Below are 18,823 nucleotides of genomic sequence, written 5' to 3' on the forward strand. Positions count from 1 at the left end.
GGAGCACAAGTCTTACAGAGAGTGGCTGAAGGAACTGGAATTGCTTGCCCTGGAGAAGAGCAGGCTCAGGGGAGGCTCAGGCCTTGTCACTCTCTACAACTACCTGAAAGGTGGTTGTAACAAGGTGGGGGTTGGCCTCTTCTACACAACTAGCAACAGGATGAGAAGGGATGGCTTCAAGTTGTGCCAGAGGAGGTTCAGGTTGGATGTTAGGAAAAATTTCTTCTCTGAAAGAGTGGTCAGGCTCTGAAACGGGCTGTCCAAGGAGGTGGTTGAGTCACCATTCCTGGAGGTGTTCAGGAAAAGGGTAGATGTCACACTGAGTAACGTTATCTAGAGTAGTCACAGGCATGGGTTGATGGTTGGACTAGATGATCTTAGCGGTCTTTCCAACACCTTAATGATTCTATGATTCTTTAAACTCAGGATATTCTATGATTCTCATAGAACATGCAGCCCCACAGGCCTGGCAACCAACTCAGACTTTGTTCCCTGCTCCTTCACTTTTTCCAGACTTCCCAAAACATCCAGTATTTAACCTGTTGTTTAACATTCCCAACTGGTGTTCTAGAAAACAAAATCTTATATTCTTTACTTATTCCACATGTATCTAAGAAGTCCTCACCTGCTGAATGCCATAGGTCCATCCTTGCTTTATTCTGTCTTTTGCCCAGACATTATGTGCATTTTCGGCTAGTTTGTCAACTAGAAATTCTTGAGAAGGTAACAGTTTCACTTCAGAAAGATCAAGAGGGGCAGGTTTATAACCATTTGACATGATATAACTGCAAGCCAACAAGGAAAAACAGAAAGATATCCCACTGATTACATTTAAAATTTTCTGTGCAATATTAACAGAAAGCGATTCACTTTGTTACTCCACTTTCTCCATTCTCCCATTTCTTTGTAAAAATCCTGCCTTGCACTTGGCCATTAATAAGGACAAAAAATGTATTATAGCAGTATCTCATTTTCTACCAACTGGTACGCAATCTAATTAAATGTAACCCAGCTCCGTATGTGGGTATTTAAAACAGTTGCTATGAAAACAAGAAACTGCTATTAAATGACTTCACCTTTCAAGTGTTTTCTATTTTTAGGACCTCTCATGAAATATAGAGAAATATATAGAAGATGGTTGCATTATGAAGTACGGTGTTTTTGATAGACACCTGTAGATTACATTCCCATTCTTCCAAAAGAACAAAATATATTTTAACTACTGTTCTTCGCACTGTTCTACTGAGTAGTAGGTTTAGTAGACTTTTAGTAGTAGATATTATTCTCCCCTTCAACTATTTCACATAGTATATAGAGCACACTGCTATTTTAAATATATGCAGATGTCCTCTTCCTCAAACTAGGTAACTTCCATTTGTTAGAGAACTCATGCAGGCAGTATGTATTTTAACAAGGGTCAGAAAACGATTACAAGATTTTTTGTTCTGTTACTGAAGAATATCAGTATCAAAACAGTATAGAGTGTCGGCACTATCAACCATGGGAAAGGTTATTTTTCCTCTATTTTTTTTTTTAAACAAAAGCCATCAAATGAATCAATATTATTATCTTCCATCTCATAAAATTATTTATTTTACTACTCTGTTAAAAATGTAACTTAATTTATCACGGAAAAAGTTTCAGGAAAACAGACCTCTTTTGAGATAAAAAATTCATGTGAAAACCTAATGTGGCAGGTATTCAAATCACTGTTGCTGCTTTCAGGTTTTGTTGAAGGATAGGACCTTAACCTTTCCTAGAAGGATTACAGAATTCTCTCAGACAAGTCTAAAAGCAGATGTAATGCTGAATCCATTTTCACCACTCTTGGGGTGACTGCTACTGATTACTTATTATAGTCACTATTACAGTTCCCTGGCTGCCATAGTTTAGCTATCAAGTAAGAACTGAAGTAAAAGAGATTGTATTTTGTGTCATAATCTACACATGTACATTTGCAAGACATGTGCAACACTTTACAACTGTCATTTTATGTTTTTTTCCTCTTGTATTTGTTTTTCCTGTTTGTACAGATCTGAGCAAATCTTTAAAGAGATGTATTAATAACATCTCTAAAATGTAAACACGTTGAATGAACTTTTTCTTGGAGGGGAGGGAAATTGAAAATAGTAATTACGGGCAAAGGGTATGAACTTTTTCAAGTAGATCAATTTGCCACCTTATATTACACATGCTCTACTTTGCTAGGTGATAGAAAAACCCTGACATGTTGCTTTCAGCTTTGGAATATCTATTCTAAGATCATGTAACATTTACACCATAAATTTTTGTGGCTGTGATCTGTGAAAAAGTCTGCAGCAGTAAAGCACTGTCACAGGCAAAGTAATAGAGCAACCATAGGTTCTGTAAGTCTACAAGCAGCACGGGGTTCATAGCAAGTATTTTTCTTAAAGACCTTACATTATTTTTTGCTTGACCAATATCCTCTAGTTACAAATAATATATAATAGCTAGCATAAGGTACATACTTTTTAGGAAGCTTGACTTTTTTAAGATCTTCCTCTGCTGCTGGATTAGCATGAACAATGTGACATCCAAGGGCCAAAAGCGTTCTAAGGATATAGAAAAACATCAGAAGTAAAGCACAACACCGTAGTGCTCATCCATTTTACTTTCTCTGTTTCTTTTGTTTTTAATTTAAATACACAGAACTAATAATATTTTGAAAACTCATGAAGCCATTCAAAGTAATGGAATTTCAATACTTCATATTTTAAGTTATTAAAAATACTAAATAAAAATGTTAAAAGTTATGAAATTCTGCCTTGAAAGTTATGGCTTTTCGAATAAGCCAAAAGGGTTTGGTGTCATGTTCTTCAGTTCTCCACAGAGACATAATTTTCTAAATCTTTCTAAACATGTTCCTGGAATTTCTAGCAAAATCAATAGAACACACTTTCAATGAGGTATTCTAACAAGGTAGCATGTTTTTATTTCTTACAATAATATAGAATGTTTGAATAAAGAAAAAAATTCTTTTAAATTCGAAGCTCACTTGAGGGTTTCAGTTGACATTTGTAGATTATAATTCTTCTCTGTCTCAGGTAATTTTGAGAATTCCACAAGACAAGGATGATGCCTTTTATTATCATCCCGTATCTGTAATGAAGAAATCAAAAAGACTATTTTCCTGATACCAGAATGAAGCCAAAATCAGACCATTATCAACAGAGTAACAAATCTGCTAATTCTTTGCAATAAATAAAACAATACAACTCATCTTTACTCAATGACAGTTACTCATGATTATGCAAATGAACTTTCCCATGCTCCATTTATAACGTACACTCCAAGAACTCACTCTTAACCAACAAAAAATAGAAAAAAATACAGCAATTTCATGGGTTCTGCATAAATACATCAAACACATGAAAGCAAGCCTGCAAACTCAATGATTTCTAGTGCATGCTTGAGCAACCTACAGAGAAATTCTGTATAATGTGCTCTATTGTACACATTCTCATCCAAAAAACTTCAAGAATCATTCGATAATATTCTCAATTTCTTTCTGAAATATTAAAGTATTGCATTTTTTTTCTGTTATTACTGACAATCTTTGGATACCTTCCTGACGCTTACTTAAGCAGGCTCTTTCAGTCAATGCCAAGTGTTTCTATCCAGGTGGCAACTAGACACTAGATACAGAAACATTTATTCATTGCAAAAGATTGACAATATTAATAAGGACAGTAAAGCTCTAATTTTCAGTAACAATGACATTTTAGCAGATACTAACATAGAGTTCTCAGTTAGAAACGAAAGTAAATTAAGCCCATAAGTAAAATCAACAGAAGACAAGAGAAAGAAAAATATTTCTTTAAAGTATGTTACAGTTATGATAGGCATATGAAACTACTGCTGCCCCAGTAAATACCAACTTGAAAAGAAGCCAGGTGAAATAACCTAAATTCAAAGCAGAATGTAATCCTTAGAATTTTACATTACTAGGGAAAGTTACCAATTCTAGTCTTATTGTTGAATTAAATATAATACTTTGAATATAATATTTGTCCCCTATCTTTTAACAGTTTTTCATTTGATAAAACACATAGGACATGTTATCTCTTTAATCTCCAGCATCAGATTCATGAAAGAATTTGATGTGGAGTTACCCACTACTGGTATGATTTTCAGTAGAATTCCAACTTAGTATAGTATAGAATGTTTCTCAGTGAATTTTTTTTTTCCCAGTGACCCTTACCTATAGTGTTAAAATGAGTCTTATTTATAATGCAAATTTGTCTTCTAATAATTTGTTAATATAAATATTTCCTAATAGCTTCACATGATCGTCTCTTATCAGTAGTTTCTTTTTTATCTAGGTGTTTATTAACCACCATTAAATACTCTGTTCCCAGTACAGTTTTCTGGTAGGATATTTAACATGTCTGTACCTAGACAGGTCATTCAAATCATACCTTGCCATATGTCCAGCCCAGTTCTATTTTATTCATTCCCCACAGTTCATGGATATTTTCTGCTAGTTTATCCCTGATCTTTTCAAGATGAAAAGGAAGAGCAACCTAAGAAAAGAGCATAACAATTCCACAAGTAAGAAAAGGTTCCAGTTTGACCAAATCCTGTAGAACCCAGATGATCTAGTTCAATTAAATACAGCAAAACATACAAATGACAAATTGTTAAGAAAGGTAGAAAGTTAGATTAGCTTTTGTATTACCAAATTACATTTGTTAAGAAATATTTTGCTATCCCATTACTGCATATGTAACATACCTGACTGGTGTCTATAGGACAAGGTATAAATGAAGCTTGGGAGAGGAACTGTGTTGTACCCAGCAAATCTCTCACTCCATCAGAATCTCTCTTATATTCTTTCACTGGTTCTAATTTCATCTTTTCTTTTGGCAGCAAAGCCTCATAACAGGGAGCATAGCCAGCAGGAGGTAGAAATTTAAACTCTCCATGACGTCCACCCAGTAAGAAACGAGCTCTGTGCAATTTGCCATGAAGAAATTATACTCTTAAATAGTCAGCATATACTAACATTATAAACATATCATTTAGAAATGCCAACTTTTGCTTGAATAGTATTTTTTAAATGGTAGCTTATTTCATGTTTTAATAAACACTAAAAAAAAAATTACCAAGCGTTTGTATTAGCAGATACTTTCTATATTAACATCATCTACTACCTTTTTTTTTGAATATCAATTTTGGCCAAAGCAAAAATAATTATTCAGTGCAGTGGTGTATTTTAAAATAATCCATTTCTTATTTAAAACCAAATCATTATAAATTAAGTGAAATCCTTAATACACTTAAATGGTTGGGAAAATCTAATTTAATTTGGATAGGTAGTCTAAAAATCCCATAGAGACTTATTAGGTATCACTTAAGATTTTTCAAATATCTGCTCAGTGGACTCACACAGACAGGTGGTAATAAGAATCCAAAGGATATGGTGAAACAAAAGGCACTGTAATCATAATGCAGAAATCAGAAAAACAAAATTACACCAAATGCTACTGAAAATGAGTTTCAAATGAATAGCCAGGATTCCTAATAAACCCATGAAATTTTCTTTTTCTCCTCAGAGATTTACTTTTCATTTAAATTTAAGAACATACTAGGAAAAAAAAAAAAGCCCCAAACTATTCAACTTCATAGTTAGGTCCTCATGTAGACCAACAATACAGGTAAACAACCATAAAATTTAACAGTGCATGCGTTTCTTGTGATGAGATGACCAGAAGTTTATAGCTTTTTACTTACAATTCTAGAAAAAAATAAATCAACCTATTTCATGAACACTAGAAGACTTCATTAATATGTTTAAAGAGAGGAGACAGAGCATGACATGCAAGTTTTCTCAAACAAGATGTTCATAAGTACAAATATCTGAAATGGTTCAGTGTCTGCAAGAAATATACTACTACTGATCCCTTCTGCTACACTTATACTTTCTGATTTCATTTAATAACTTACTTTAAATATTTGAATGATCCCAAGGCAGGTCAATATCTGAGATGACAACTTTGAGTTTAGGCCTGTCTTTATAGTAAGTCTCCAAGCAGATTGAAATAACTTAAGAATAGAAAGGAGGTCAATTTTATTTTAAGAACTAGAACACTAACTTTCTAAGTAGGCAAAGACAAAGAAAAAAATGAAAGGAAAAGACTTTCATACAACAGTTTGATGATCACATCCCAATAAATAGCTTGTTGTTTCCTGTCAATTTGATAAATTTTTCTAAGTTGTAAAAAATGACTAAATCTCATCTAGTCTCTATGATGGTCTCATTCCTGCTGAGAATTGTTTCCTCCTTGCTATTTTATTGGATTTCCCTAAGCTTCCACACAGGCTGTATGGTCCTAATTCTGCAGAATCTCTTTTAATATCTCGATTATAAAAACTGTGGCTTTTTGTCTTGTTTTAAAAGAAATGTTGATATCTTTCATTTTGAAAAGAACACTTTAAGTTTACCTGACCTTAACCTTAAAAAGAGCCCTCCTAAAAATCAAATCAAAAAAAATTAACTCCAAGGCTCAGCCTACAAAAGATAGAAGTTTCAATTTTCATACTGAAGAATTCTTTATTTTCTGTATAACTTTTCTTCCTACAATTGCTGCCTATTAGTATCAGTAATAAATATGCTACAGATGAACAGAAATTGTTCAGTTTAGAACAAACAGTGCAAGCGCTACTCTTGCTGATGTATTGGCTGTGTCAACATAGCTGTTTTGGCCACGGAAGTACAATGACATTTGCAGATTTTCTGATAGAATTTACAGTGAAGGAGTAAGAGAAATCTGATTTTTTTTTAGGTTTGTATTTCATTATTTTAGCTATAAAACAGGCAACATCAGTAAGAATAGTGCAAAATTGCTCCTCACCAGTGTTTTGAGTTCCCTATTGTGAATAGGGTATCAGATTTCCTAACAGTTTAGCGTTTTTTTTTTTGTTTTTTTTTTTTACCTCCTGTTGAGAATGCTGAATGAGATTTTTAATTAGTGTCAAATAAGGTGCTGTGTTTCTAATGTACCTTTTTTCCACTGATAATTGGAATGAGACAAAATTAATTTCCCTTAAGTCACCAAATACCCATAATAGTAATATTTTCAGACACTGTAACTTGGTCAGGTTACAAATAAGCTCAACATTTCACCCTAAAGTGAAATCATCCCCAATAAAATCAATACTTTCCTGCCTCCCTCCCAGATGATAGTTGGCAGAACTTAAACAAACTGTATAAATTTTATATAAAATGAGATAACATTTTTTTGTGAAAAACTGCTAAAAGAAGAACAGTTAACTAGTACTTACTTTACACCTGCTGATAAGCTTACAACAGGGAAGAAAAACCCGTCAGTACAGAAGTTCTCAAACATTCCTTGTACAGGCTGACCATTAATGCGGAATGAAATGCTGGGCACACCTAAATCCAAGCAGCAGCTAACTACATCGTCAGATGACAACAAATGTTGATTGACAGACGCCACAGCTCTGGGTACTCGACCTAGAATGAAAATAATCAAGTAAACAGAATTTAAACAGTCTTGCACACATTTAACAATGAAGTGATAAATATATTTCCTCAAAGACACCATCAAGGTTTTATTCTCAGACACAAAGACATGATCTTGCCCTCATATGTTTTATGAATTAATATTGTTCAAACTGGTGTGGCAGAACAGTGCATGAACTGAACAAATCACTTGAAACCTCTGGCACTGTTCACAAGGCAGAACATGCTCAGCTGAAATCATGCAAGTTCCTACTGTAGCCTGATGCAAGATTATTTATACAAAGTGAATTACGCTCTCTGCTTTGATAAAACGGACATTGATATACTCTTTTCTTTTTCTTCTTGGGTTACATTCCCAAGTGATGTGCAGCAGCCAGTGTTTTGGAATATTTGTCCCTTGGTTTCCTTCCAATCTCCCGTTCAATTACCGTGCACCAGGAACTTACATTAATCCTCACCTGGACAGTCTAGCATCAAGTACTGTCAAGGACAGGAAGGACCACACACTTAATTTAGTGTAGCACACAATGTTTTCCTGAGCAACCAGCCTATATCAGTACACTTATGAACATGACAAATAGTAGCAGAATCAACCTAGCTAGAAAGCAACATTAGAAGAAAAAAAGACTGTTTATGAAAAAAGTATTTTTTCATCTGGTGTACTGATAAACTCATTTAAATAAGTATCTTTTGAATATTATATTCAAACTGACTACAAGTATTAAATACATGCGCAAGATGAGCTTGCATCTGAAGTTATATTTATTGGACCTGGGATTATGGCCAAAATCCAGGTTTATACTTTGTATCAGGAGGCAGAATGAAATACTGACTTATACTAATTTATCTAAAATCAGATCAAGACCTTCATGGACCAGGTCTTCTTTACTGAATATACAGCCCCAAACTAAACACAGGGAGTTTCGTATTTCCTAGCCGGGAAGACAGAACCTTACAGCTATATACAGGACAACACAATTACAGAAAAATTTCTTGGAGATCAGATATCTTAAGTAATCAATCTATATACATTTACAGATAACTTCAGTTGTTTAGTCTCATTTAAGTATCTGGGTATATTTTTAACCAAGGAATAACTCTCAGAACTCCTTTCAAAACACGTTATCTAGAAAGCAAGTCTAACACTATGTGTCTGAAACTTCTTAAATAGTACAGTCAACTGCTTAATACAGTTTAAGTACACTTAATTTTCCCTTAGTGCAGAAGAGATTTAAGAGACTTTCAAACATTATATTATTGTGATTACATTAGCATTTAATTTTGTATTAATGATTTATTGAACCATTTCTAATTGATCATATTGTATATACATTCCAACTTCCTCCCTCTCCCCTTTCCCCTCCCAAAAAAGATTAATATGTACACATACAGAGGTATTTTTACACACAAAATCCTATGCAAGGATTTTGCTAATGTAATTGAAAAGTCAAGCACTCCCAAATTAGGACGTTAGAATTAAGGCCATAACATTCAATTCAGCATTTTTATGTATGTGTTTTATGGCACATTTTAATTGCATGACCCCACACTATTCTTTTCTGATTAGAGAGTTCTCAGCAATGTAAGGCATTTGAAAGCACTGACAAACATGGAGAAATTTGTAATTTTGGTTACATGCCACAAACTGAACAAGCTAAAAAAAAAAATAAAAAGTCATCATTTATTCTATGCAAGAGAGATCTGAAAGAAAAAAGATATTTTGTTAGTTCGTAACTAAGGACTGTACACACAACAGCTGAAATAATGTCCATTTTCTCCCCAAACTTCTCAGCACTCATGGGTTCAGATACACTTGAGGAACTAAACTCTTTGTCATGCAGTCTTCAAGGAATTCTAGCAACTGTTTCACTTTCTACTGCTTTTCTTTGTCCTTTCATTGCTTTCACAGAAAAGACAGTAGCTGATGTAATTTAGGATATATTATTCTGTACTTAAATGTTTCCTTATTTTATAGCCCTATACAATATTGCTTTTCTGCAATACAATTTATTTAGAGAGTATTTTAGGAACATTAAGAAAGCAAAAATGACTACTATTAGCATTTCCTATGTTGCCATTTTATTCTTAGAATTAGATACTTGCACTTTGCTCGTTGTTTCTATGGCACTGTAACTGACATGGTCAGTATGTTCTCTTCTGTAAGATACCTGTTTGTTTACAAAGGGTATACTCCAGTTCCCTTTCCATGGAGTTTAAGGGGTGGAGGACCATGAAAAGAAAAAGCAACACAAGAAACTTTCTCATACTTTCAAAGCCTGTTTTCCAGTTAACTGTGCACATCACAGGACTCTAATTAAACCTTGTTTGAAGCATCATTAGAATTTTCTTCTATTTTCTACTTTTTCCTGAATGCTTATTCTAATGCATGCATTATTATCAAAATTAGTCAATCTGCAACACCTCAGATGAGGGCTCCCATAAATGCTTATTGCTCTCATAGTGCTCTTACTCAAATCTAACTGACTGCATGTGCAGTCATGTCCACTTTTCCGTTAACTCACCCCACTAACATCTTCAATCTGCATAAGCAAGGAATGGCTAACAAGACGACAAATGTAATGCCATTGATCCTTAAGAGAAAAAAAAAAAATACACCATTGCTGCAATCCATTAACCTCTTGCTTTATAAAAGGCAGTTTAATCACTTCATTGCAATACAAACTGAGAGTCTCTTAGATTTTAAAAAATACAAATTTTTTATAAATGCTTTTTCCACTATTCTTGTTTTAGTTAAAGTGTTTGATGTATTATATTTTTTCAAAGAGCATAAGTACAGGTTTTAAATTTGACGTTGCACCACTGAAATTTATATTCTAAAAACAGCAGAAATTGGTAATAAAGTGCAGTAATTTCTAATTGCCAGAATGATCTTTTATGAATTAATTTACTGAAATCTAAATTCTGTTTTTTCAAAATATGTGTAAGGGTAATGTCATTTAACTTCAACTGTAGATGCAAAGTGAATGAATACAACTATGTGTAGACCCATACGTAATGCATTTGTCTAAGGTCCGTACATCCACTGAGTTTGAACAGATATACTTAAGTCTTGATCTAGAGAATGTCATTTTTTAATTAAAATCATGAAAATAAAAACCATCTGCTAAACAGCCCAGCTGGCATAACTCAGTACTGACTAAAATCTCAGAAAAGCAGTCTGACCTAAAATTCTAACTTCATGGTATTCTGAAGTTCTTCATACAGCTCTCTATAGATCAGTATGCTGTGTGTACACACACACACACACACACACGTAAGCACTTAAAGATACTGAAAATAGAGGTCAGTAATCCCTGAATACAAGAATAAAGGGAACTGAAAAAAGTACTTACCAGACCACAGATGAAGGCCATCAAAACCATAAGAGTATAAGTCATCTCCAACGCCATTGCCACCCCATCCTTCTCCACCTCCAGGATAGGGGGCATAACCTGAAGTAGAGGCCCATCCAACCCGTAAATGGGTAGGTTCTGCCGTCAAGAATGGATCAACCTGATCAATTATTAATTCAAAGTACCACTTCTTGTATTGCGCAGAGCCCTCAGCAACACCCAAAAATATGTTTGGCCTGATGCTAAAATAAGAAAATATAATCCAGTTAGTGTAACATATAAAATGTGGCATATGAGTTATATTGTTGTATAATAGTCAAATTGACTTTGGAAATCTTAGAATCATAGAATGGCTTGTGTTGGAAGAGACCTCAAGGGTCATCATATTCCAATCCCCCTGCCACAGGCAGGGTTGCAAGCCGCTTGATCACATACATATCAGACTGACCAGGGCCCCATCCAACCTGGCCTTAAACACCTCCAGGGATGGGGCATTCTCAGTTTCTCTGGGCAACTTCTTTATAAATATTACATACCTCTATATATAATGTATATATTTTAGATATAACCTGTACATAAATATTATGCAAGTGTAGATTTCCACATTTTGCTTATAGCATTTGATTTGAGATAGCACTTCATTTTATGACTCTATAAAGCTGCTCAAGAATTATTTTCTAAGGTATATGTTCCATTTGAAAAAAAAAATTGAAAAATTTATACTTAAAAAAGGAATAACAAGATCATTTCCTAAAATCAAAAGAAAAAAGTAAGAGGCTGCTAGGAAATAAGATGTCTCTTAAAACGCACAAAGTATGTTTACGTATGCCATAATAATTATTAGATACACACTGTGTTTTGAATGAGAAGTAAGCAACTTTCATCTTTCCATTTAATACCAAAACAAACCTCAAAATCAATTAACAATTAACAATCAAAATCAATTAACAATTCTTCTATGAGCATGGTTTCCAAGACAACTCCCATATCTCAGTAAAAATGGATTTTTAAGAAATTAATACATAAACATATCTTAAAGTCAGTGTCTCAATATTGAAAACTGTGGAATATTTCTCAGGTTACAGTGTCATCTACAATTATAGAAGACATTTAAGTTCATTTTCTTCTAATATAATAATGAAGTATCTCACGATACCTTGTCACATCATTAATCAAACGTGTTTGCAAAAGTAAGTCTCTTCTTGGCAGTAGATTGTCACAGATCAAGTTTTGATTGGCACGAACTGCAACTCCATTACAGACACAAAGAGAGCAAAGCACATCAAGAACCTGAAAGAGGAAATCATAAGAAAGTTGGGTAACGGTTTTTACTGTACATGCTGAAATTCAGTTGTTAACTTAATTTACATTCAGAATATATCTAAGGGAAGGAATGTAATAGACTTTTTTTTTTTTTTAAATACTTTTCATACATACAGATTGTGTATAGTCTGTAATACTCATGGTGGATAGTGAAGATTTTTGAACGTATTCAGAACAGAGGGTTTGCAAATTGCCTTAAATAAACCTTCTTTTGAGATTTTGTATTCTCCTTTCTATTATAAAAAAAAGCAAAGATAGTACACCTGCATGTCAACACTCTACAATATATTCTTCATTCGGTCTCATTAAAAATTTTAAAGGTGAAATGAAATACTTTGAGAAATTTACTGTGGCCCAAAGAACTTCCTGAGTTGCAATTCTCAGACTATTCATGAATCTGTTCTGAAAGCATGCTTTCAATATGGTAAATAATCCATTTACTCTGTCCAGGTGCTTACAGACACCAGCTAATACAAAACCATAGGTACAACTAGTTTTGATTGGTTATCAATATTTCTTAATTACCTATGATCTTGTCAGAAATATTTGCCCTGTTTGAAACAGAAAAACAATTACATATTATGTTTCTTTTTTTTAATCTCAACAAAGCAATATTGTAGACGTACTTCAATTTTATTTCTTTAAAGGTACCAGTATCACTTATCTCCACGTAGACATTTCCTTGGTTGTTTTTTTTTTCCCATTAATCACTGTAACTTTGTCAAAACATCCTTAGTTTTTCCAAACATACCTTGAAATTGCGCCCGTGTTTGTCCAACAGTGAAATAATAGATTTTATATGCTCCTCAGCTATTACATTTAAAGCTTCTGGGCTTTCAATCAAGATACAGTGCAACACTTCCAAAATACCTGCATGAAGATCACAGTAATAATGTTATCATTAATCATCTGCGCAACTAAACACCATCCAAAAGCTCAGTAAATAACAGAGTATCTTAAGAGATAATCTCTCTTCTACAGTCTAAAAAGAGAATAAAAACACTTGTTATGACTACTCATGCATGATATCTGTGTATGGTGTACTGATAGTTAATTTGCATTGATAGTTAAATCACATTGATAGAAGTCTTACCTGAGGAAGATTCTAATCTGTCCAGTTTGCTTATTAGCCAATCAAGGTTACTAGAAAACTGAGTACAATTGTTTCTGTTGCCACGAATGAGAGCAGCTAAAAAGAAAACACACAAGATATAATTTTGAAGAAGTGGATTTCTTTTTTTAAATCAGCAATGTTGATCATATATATTTCTACATTTCCATAACAACTTAACAAACAAACAAACACATCAGGCAATGGTATTTCATTACTTTCTTAAGCAATTTGAAGATTTCAACAGAAGCATCTTAATTACGCAACTACTCATGTTTCTTGTGAATCTCATGCTTCAAAGCTCTACTCCTACTTTTTTTTATTCTTGTTGTAACTCTTGCCTTGCTTATTTTACTATGGTTCAGACTGTTTTTCATTGAATTGAAATGGATCTAAAACTCAATCAGGAGACAAGATTCTCCTATATGAGGAACTGTGCACCTTATGTACAAAATTAGTGACTTCACGGTAAATATATGTACATTATTTCTCTGCCACAGAAATTTGGCCCTATTATAACAACAGAGCAGTTCACTCTAGAAAGCTTGGCATTGAAATTGAAAATAATTTTTTACTTTTTATTTCATGTAATTATTTTTATTAATACCTAAAGCTAAGCCTCAAGTGAAAAAAATGGATTCTATAAATCTATACACTCTGAATATTACTTTTAAGCTTCTCTTCATCTTCATAAACAGAAACCATTTTCCAATTCCTCTAAATATTTGAAATAATAATTCATGTCAGCTTACATACCACAAGTAATAATAACAAAAAAGACATGATTTAGTGTGTTGCATCAATTCATTTTTCTAGCTGGAATTTACTTTTCCATTGTAACATTGCTCAACAGCCTCTGTTGTCTGCAATATGAGTCAGCAAGTACATGAAAGAAATTCTACAACTTATGTGACAGAATGAATAGCATACAAAGTATTCTTTGGCGGTGAAGCAGTGAGTAGAATACAGACAATACACATCCCTATTGTTCGTTTTTTTTTAAAGTTTTTTTTTTTAACTTGAATGTTTTATTTGAAGAACTTACCTAACAATTTGTAAAGGAGATTTAAAATTTCTTTCCATGCTGTACCATTTTCTTCTCTTGCAATTTCTGCAAAATGAGCTGCACTGTTGTAGTCATTTAAACGATCAATGCAATTCAAAACTAGTGCCAGCATTCCCTAGACACACATAACAGAGAGAAAAATCATCTACATGTGAAAAAAGCATACGTTGTCCTTTTAACAATTTTTTTTACTGTATATGTAAAAGCATCATCTTTGTTTGTTTGTTTGTTTTTAAAAAAGACTGTGCTTACAAGATCTGAATGTATATTTTTCTAAGTCAAAGTTATGTTGGAGAAGTCTAGGGTTGTCTAAGTCAAAGTCTATGTTGGAGAAGGATTTTATATCACCCCTTACTCTGCTGAGAGTATAAAAGATAAGGAATAAACAAAGCTGACAACAAGGCCTTTACAATTTTAGAGAATTTTATATGTAGTATCTTTCTTACATAGAAAAAAATGTCTATACACAAAGGAATTTTATTTGATTAATAAGGGTGGAAATTTTACTAGTCAATAAAATATCCATAAAACAAGTTAAAATACTAGAACATATTTTTAACTTCAGTTTGATTTTAGACTGAAATTGTACTGAAAACCTGCAAGGAATTCAAGTATCTCAAAATTTATAAAGAAGCACAATTCTGTTTTCAGAAAGCAGCAATTCTACAATTATATAATTCACGTCCTCCACTAAAAGAGGTCTTCACTCAACTTCTAGACATAAAAATTTCATACCCTGGTGGACAAAACACCAGAAATAACATCTATCATTCATTCACGTTTTTATCATTCATTTGGGGCATCCAGCACGTGTAAACATGAAAAGAAAAAAATATATATATTTTTAAATTCAGTATTTCTGTTAATGCTGGCCCCTGATTAAGGATGCCTAGAAGTATTAAGATCAAATTTTACTGGATAGAGTTTGTGGCTTGTGCAAAGCACTGACATGAAAAATACGTTAACAGCAAGCTATTATATGTCATTACAGTCTTACTATGTATGCATAAAATATGTAACTTAACATTATAAATCACGTATATACAGTCTAAATGACTGTATTTAGATTGCCCTGAATGTTTGCGACACTACATACATAAAATTAATATAAAGTAACAGGTTCTCTCTCTCTACCTCATCTTTGAATAGATTTTGTCGGTTTTTGAGGGACCGAAGCTTGCTTTGCTTATCCTCATGTTCCAGGTCTTCTCCGGGAGGCTGGAAGTACTTGATCAGGTCTTGCAGAGTCTGAGCCATCTCCTCAACAGGCAGGGCAATGGGTGATAGTGTTCTGTTGTTCCCACTAAGGAAAAAAATAACCACAGAAATGCTGAATCAGATAACAGTTACTCTCTCTCTGCTAAGATGCTCTTGCTGACTTTGAATACCCTTAAATTTATTTCACTGCATATGAACGTATCGGTTTACAACAAAAGATTTAGGAATGCTCACATAATCATTTACATGACAGAAATGTGTGAAGAAGTTGTTCTTTTTCTCTTCTCAGCTGACGTTTAGCCTTTTGCCCTAACTGCTCTTATTGCATATAATCTGTAATAATAAGATTCAAGAGTGAGGACTGCCCCTTTGGTCTTTATGTCTTCCAGGTACCACCAAGGTGACAGAGAAGTCAACAGGATGGGTGACTAAACAGGTACAAATAAAACGTTGCTGCCAAGATGCTGAAATAAATAAGATGTCCCTCCAGAAATCTATTTTGTATTTCCTTCTACTGTTCATTTGCATGGACTTGCAGCTTTTAGTAGTAACCATCTATTTTCCTTTCAATTGGTTTGACAAATTTGAATACAGTAAAATACAGAATTTTGCTTACCAAGAAAAATACAAAAGTAAAATCCCTTTTCTGAATATTCTCAAGTTCTAGCTACTGTAGAATCCTTGCTAATGTACTTTAGATAATTTAACATCTTTTCTTCAAACTTCTTCAAACTAGATTATGGCCTTGTTTATGTCTGGCTTCAAGGTACTTTTAAAGGATCTTAATTAAGCTGAGGTTTATCTATTTAACAGCAATAATTATCAAAATGACAAACTTAAAAATAAATTAATTGCTCCTAAATACAAATATTTGAAAACAGGAAATTTCAGAATACTTAAAGCAAACAAAAAATATTGTATATAAGATGGCAACAACTACCTTATAAACTGGCTGAATAAGCTTGTAGTATTGCGAATGATTCGAGCAGCCTGGGATTCTTCATGCTGACATCTTTGTAAGGTTAGACCATCATCCATATGGCCTTCTTGGTGTAATATAACCTATTGAAAGTCAGTAATGACCACAGCTGTGATTTCAAAAAAACCCTTGGTGCTTTAAAAGTTTTTTTCAAATTAACATTTTTTTTTCCATAATGTACTGAAAACAGTAAGTGCACTTATACTGAGCTAGTACTTGGTGCTCACTTTATCTGAATATCTATTTATTAAATAAAAATTTGTCAGTTTCACATAAGAGTTATTCAGAGATGACATTTTACTCCTGAAATTTGATAAGTATATAAACTTTGCAAATTTCTAAGTTTATATAATTTGTGAAGTTTATATACTTAGCAAATATTTTCCAGTTGAAAGAAGAAAAGTCATTATTTCTCTTTCTGACTGTCAGGGAAAGACCTCCACTACCTTAAAGCATAATCCACTAAAACATTAATGCACAAGAAGATTACTGACAAGAAAATCAGGCTGTAATGATAAACATTAGGAAAATTACAATACAGATAAAGGAGCAACAACATTTACTGTTACATTTACTATTGACTTCTGATTCACCTAACTATTCTCTACACATTATGTTGGATTCTTAACAGAACCAGATTTGATCTTAAAGGAACAGCAGATATCTTTTCAATTTTCCCTTTAACTAAATACCCCATTCCACAAAAATCTGGCATAATTTTAGACAACACACAGAAATAAGCCTTGATCATTTTGAGTCATTAAAATTCTATGCCACTTTTGTAAGAATGAAATATGAGCTGTGTGAAGTGATACTTTTTTAATGAGTTTATCTGAACTCCAGAAACTATGGAAATGTGATGTAGAAGACCTGGAAGACACTTTTGAATGACTATATTGATAATTTTACCTTAAAGGAGAATAATTTATGTATCAGTCATATTAATTTCTTTTCAAGAACTTATTTTATGTATGGTCACGCTGTAGATGAGTTTGTTAGTTGAAATAACACTGTTTACAAAGCAAGGGGTGTTGCTGTCTCTTAAATGAACAGTAACTGAAGAACGTTTCTTCTTACCACAACTGATAAGAAAACATCTGGCAATGCAATAAAGATTCCTCATGCTGTTTCATGTAGCTCTACATTCTGGAAAGGATGTTAGAGAAATGAAAACTTTTCACAGACAGGATACTAATGCTGCTACACCTTGCAAGCATAATTTCAACACCATGTAGCTGACAAAAGATTTAGTCTTCTTACTAAGCAGGCAGTACATCAGTAAAAAGAGGAGCCTGTTAAGGGCCTAATCTTCATTATTTGTCTCACTAAGAAAAAAAGGTAACAATGAGAGTGACTATGCTTACTGGAAAACAGAGAAAGGAAAAAGTACCCACTGGCTCAGGATAGCACCTGCTGTTCCATAGAAGATAAAACAGTAAAACTCAAACCCTAGGCAGAGCAAGTACTTGCCAGGATGAAAAACTTCAGCTAAATTGTTGAAATGCCTCAATGACAGGAAATTGCTATTTAGAACTCCAATAAGTAGATTGTGGCTAATAAACCTCCTGTACCACCTACACCAATTTCTCTGATCAACAGTTTCCCTACATACAAAAGTACTGTCTCACTTGTAGAGGTACAGCAGGGCATTAATATTGACCAGCACTCTAAGTAAAGGCCAGAGACTTGAATGCAAAACACCTGGCATACATTTGTCTGTTCTCTGAGCTCCAGTATTCTGGAGCTCTGCAGGAATTCATAAGTCCAGAGCTTCTAAAGCACAGCAGTAACCTCTCAAACAAACAAACAAAAAAAATAGGTGCCCATCACTCAAACTGAATGGAGGAGAAACACTTGATAGAATGCTAACGTGAACACCACCACTAGCTAGCAAAGCCTTAAACTTTTGATTACCAAAATGTCAGAGACAGATCAAAATTATTCCAGAAACCTTGCTCAAGAGGCCTCATAAATGATGTCAGAATTTCTTAACATATCTGCATCTTGCAAAGATAGCATAATTAGGTACATGAAACTATACCAGACCTAAATAATAGAAAAATTTATTTTGAATTCTGAGTATTTTATAACAGAACAAACCCCGTACTTTTTTTCTCCTCTCTAGATTTGCAACAGCTGCAAGTGGTAACAGCAAAGTTATATGGGCAACCACTCCCTCTGCTTTGCTTCTTGCAAAATTAAGGTATTTCTCGAATTCCCTGGACTACAGAGGCATATTAAAAAAATGCAGATTAACTTGAGAAGG

General features: G+C 33.5%; 1 protein-coding gene across 1 annotated transcript in view; it reads right to left on the minus strand.

Moving 5' to 3' along the window:
• Positions 1–18,823, minus strand: part of RYR3 (ryanodine receptor 3) — a 159,178-nt gene that overhangs the window by 110,147 nt on the left and 30,208 nt on the right. The window contains exons 12-24 of the mRNA XM_021402263.1: positions 16,519–16,640; positions 15,495–15,663; positions 14,340–14,475; positions 13,277–13,372; positions 12,935–13,053; positions 12,017–12,150; positions 10,861–11,102; positions 7,306–7,498; positions 4,756–4,972; positions 4,440–4,544; positions 3,017–3,120; positions 2,490–2,573; positions 626–785 (exon numbers count right to left, since the gene is read on the minus strand). Coding sequence (XP_021257938.1) covers positions 626–785; positions 2,490–2,573; positions 3,017–3,120; positions 4,440–4,544; positions 4,756–4,972; positions 7,306–7,498; positions 10,861–11,102; positions 12,017–12,150; positions 12,935–13,053; positions 13,277–13,372; positions 14,340–14,475; positions 15,495–15,663; positions 16,519–16,640 — 1,881 coding nt within the window. The remainder of the gene's footprint in view (positions 1–625; positions 786–2,489; positions 2,574–3,016; positions 3,121–4,439; positions 4,545–4,755; positions 4,973–7,305; positions 7,499–10,860; positions 11,103–12,016; positions 12,151–12,934; positions 13,054–13,276; positions 13,373–14,339; positions 14,476–15,494; positions 15,664–16,518; positions 16,641–18,823) is intronic.

Source organism: Numida meleagris, chromosome 6, assembly GCF_002078875.1.
Source record: "Numida meleagris isolate 19003 breed g44 Domestic line chromosome 6, NumMel1.0, whole genome shotgun sequence".
Classification (NCBI taxonomy): Eukaryota; Metazoa; Chordata; class Aves; order Galliformes; family Numididae; genus Numida; species Numida meleagris.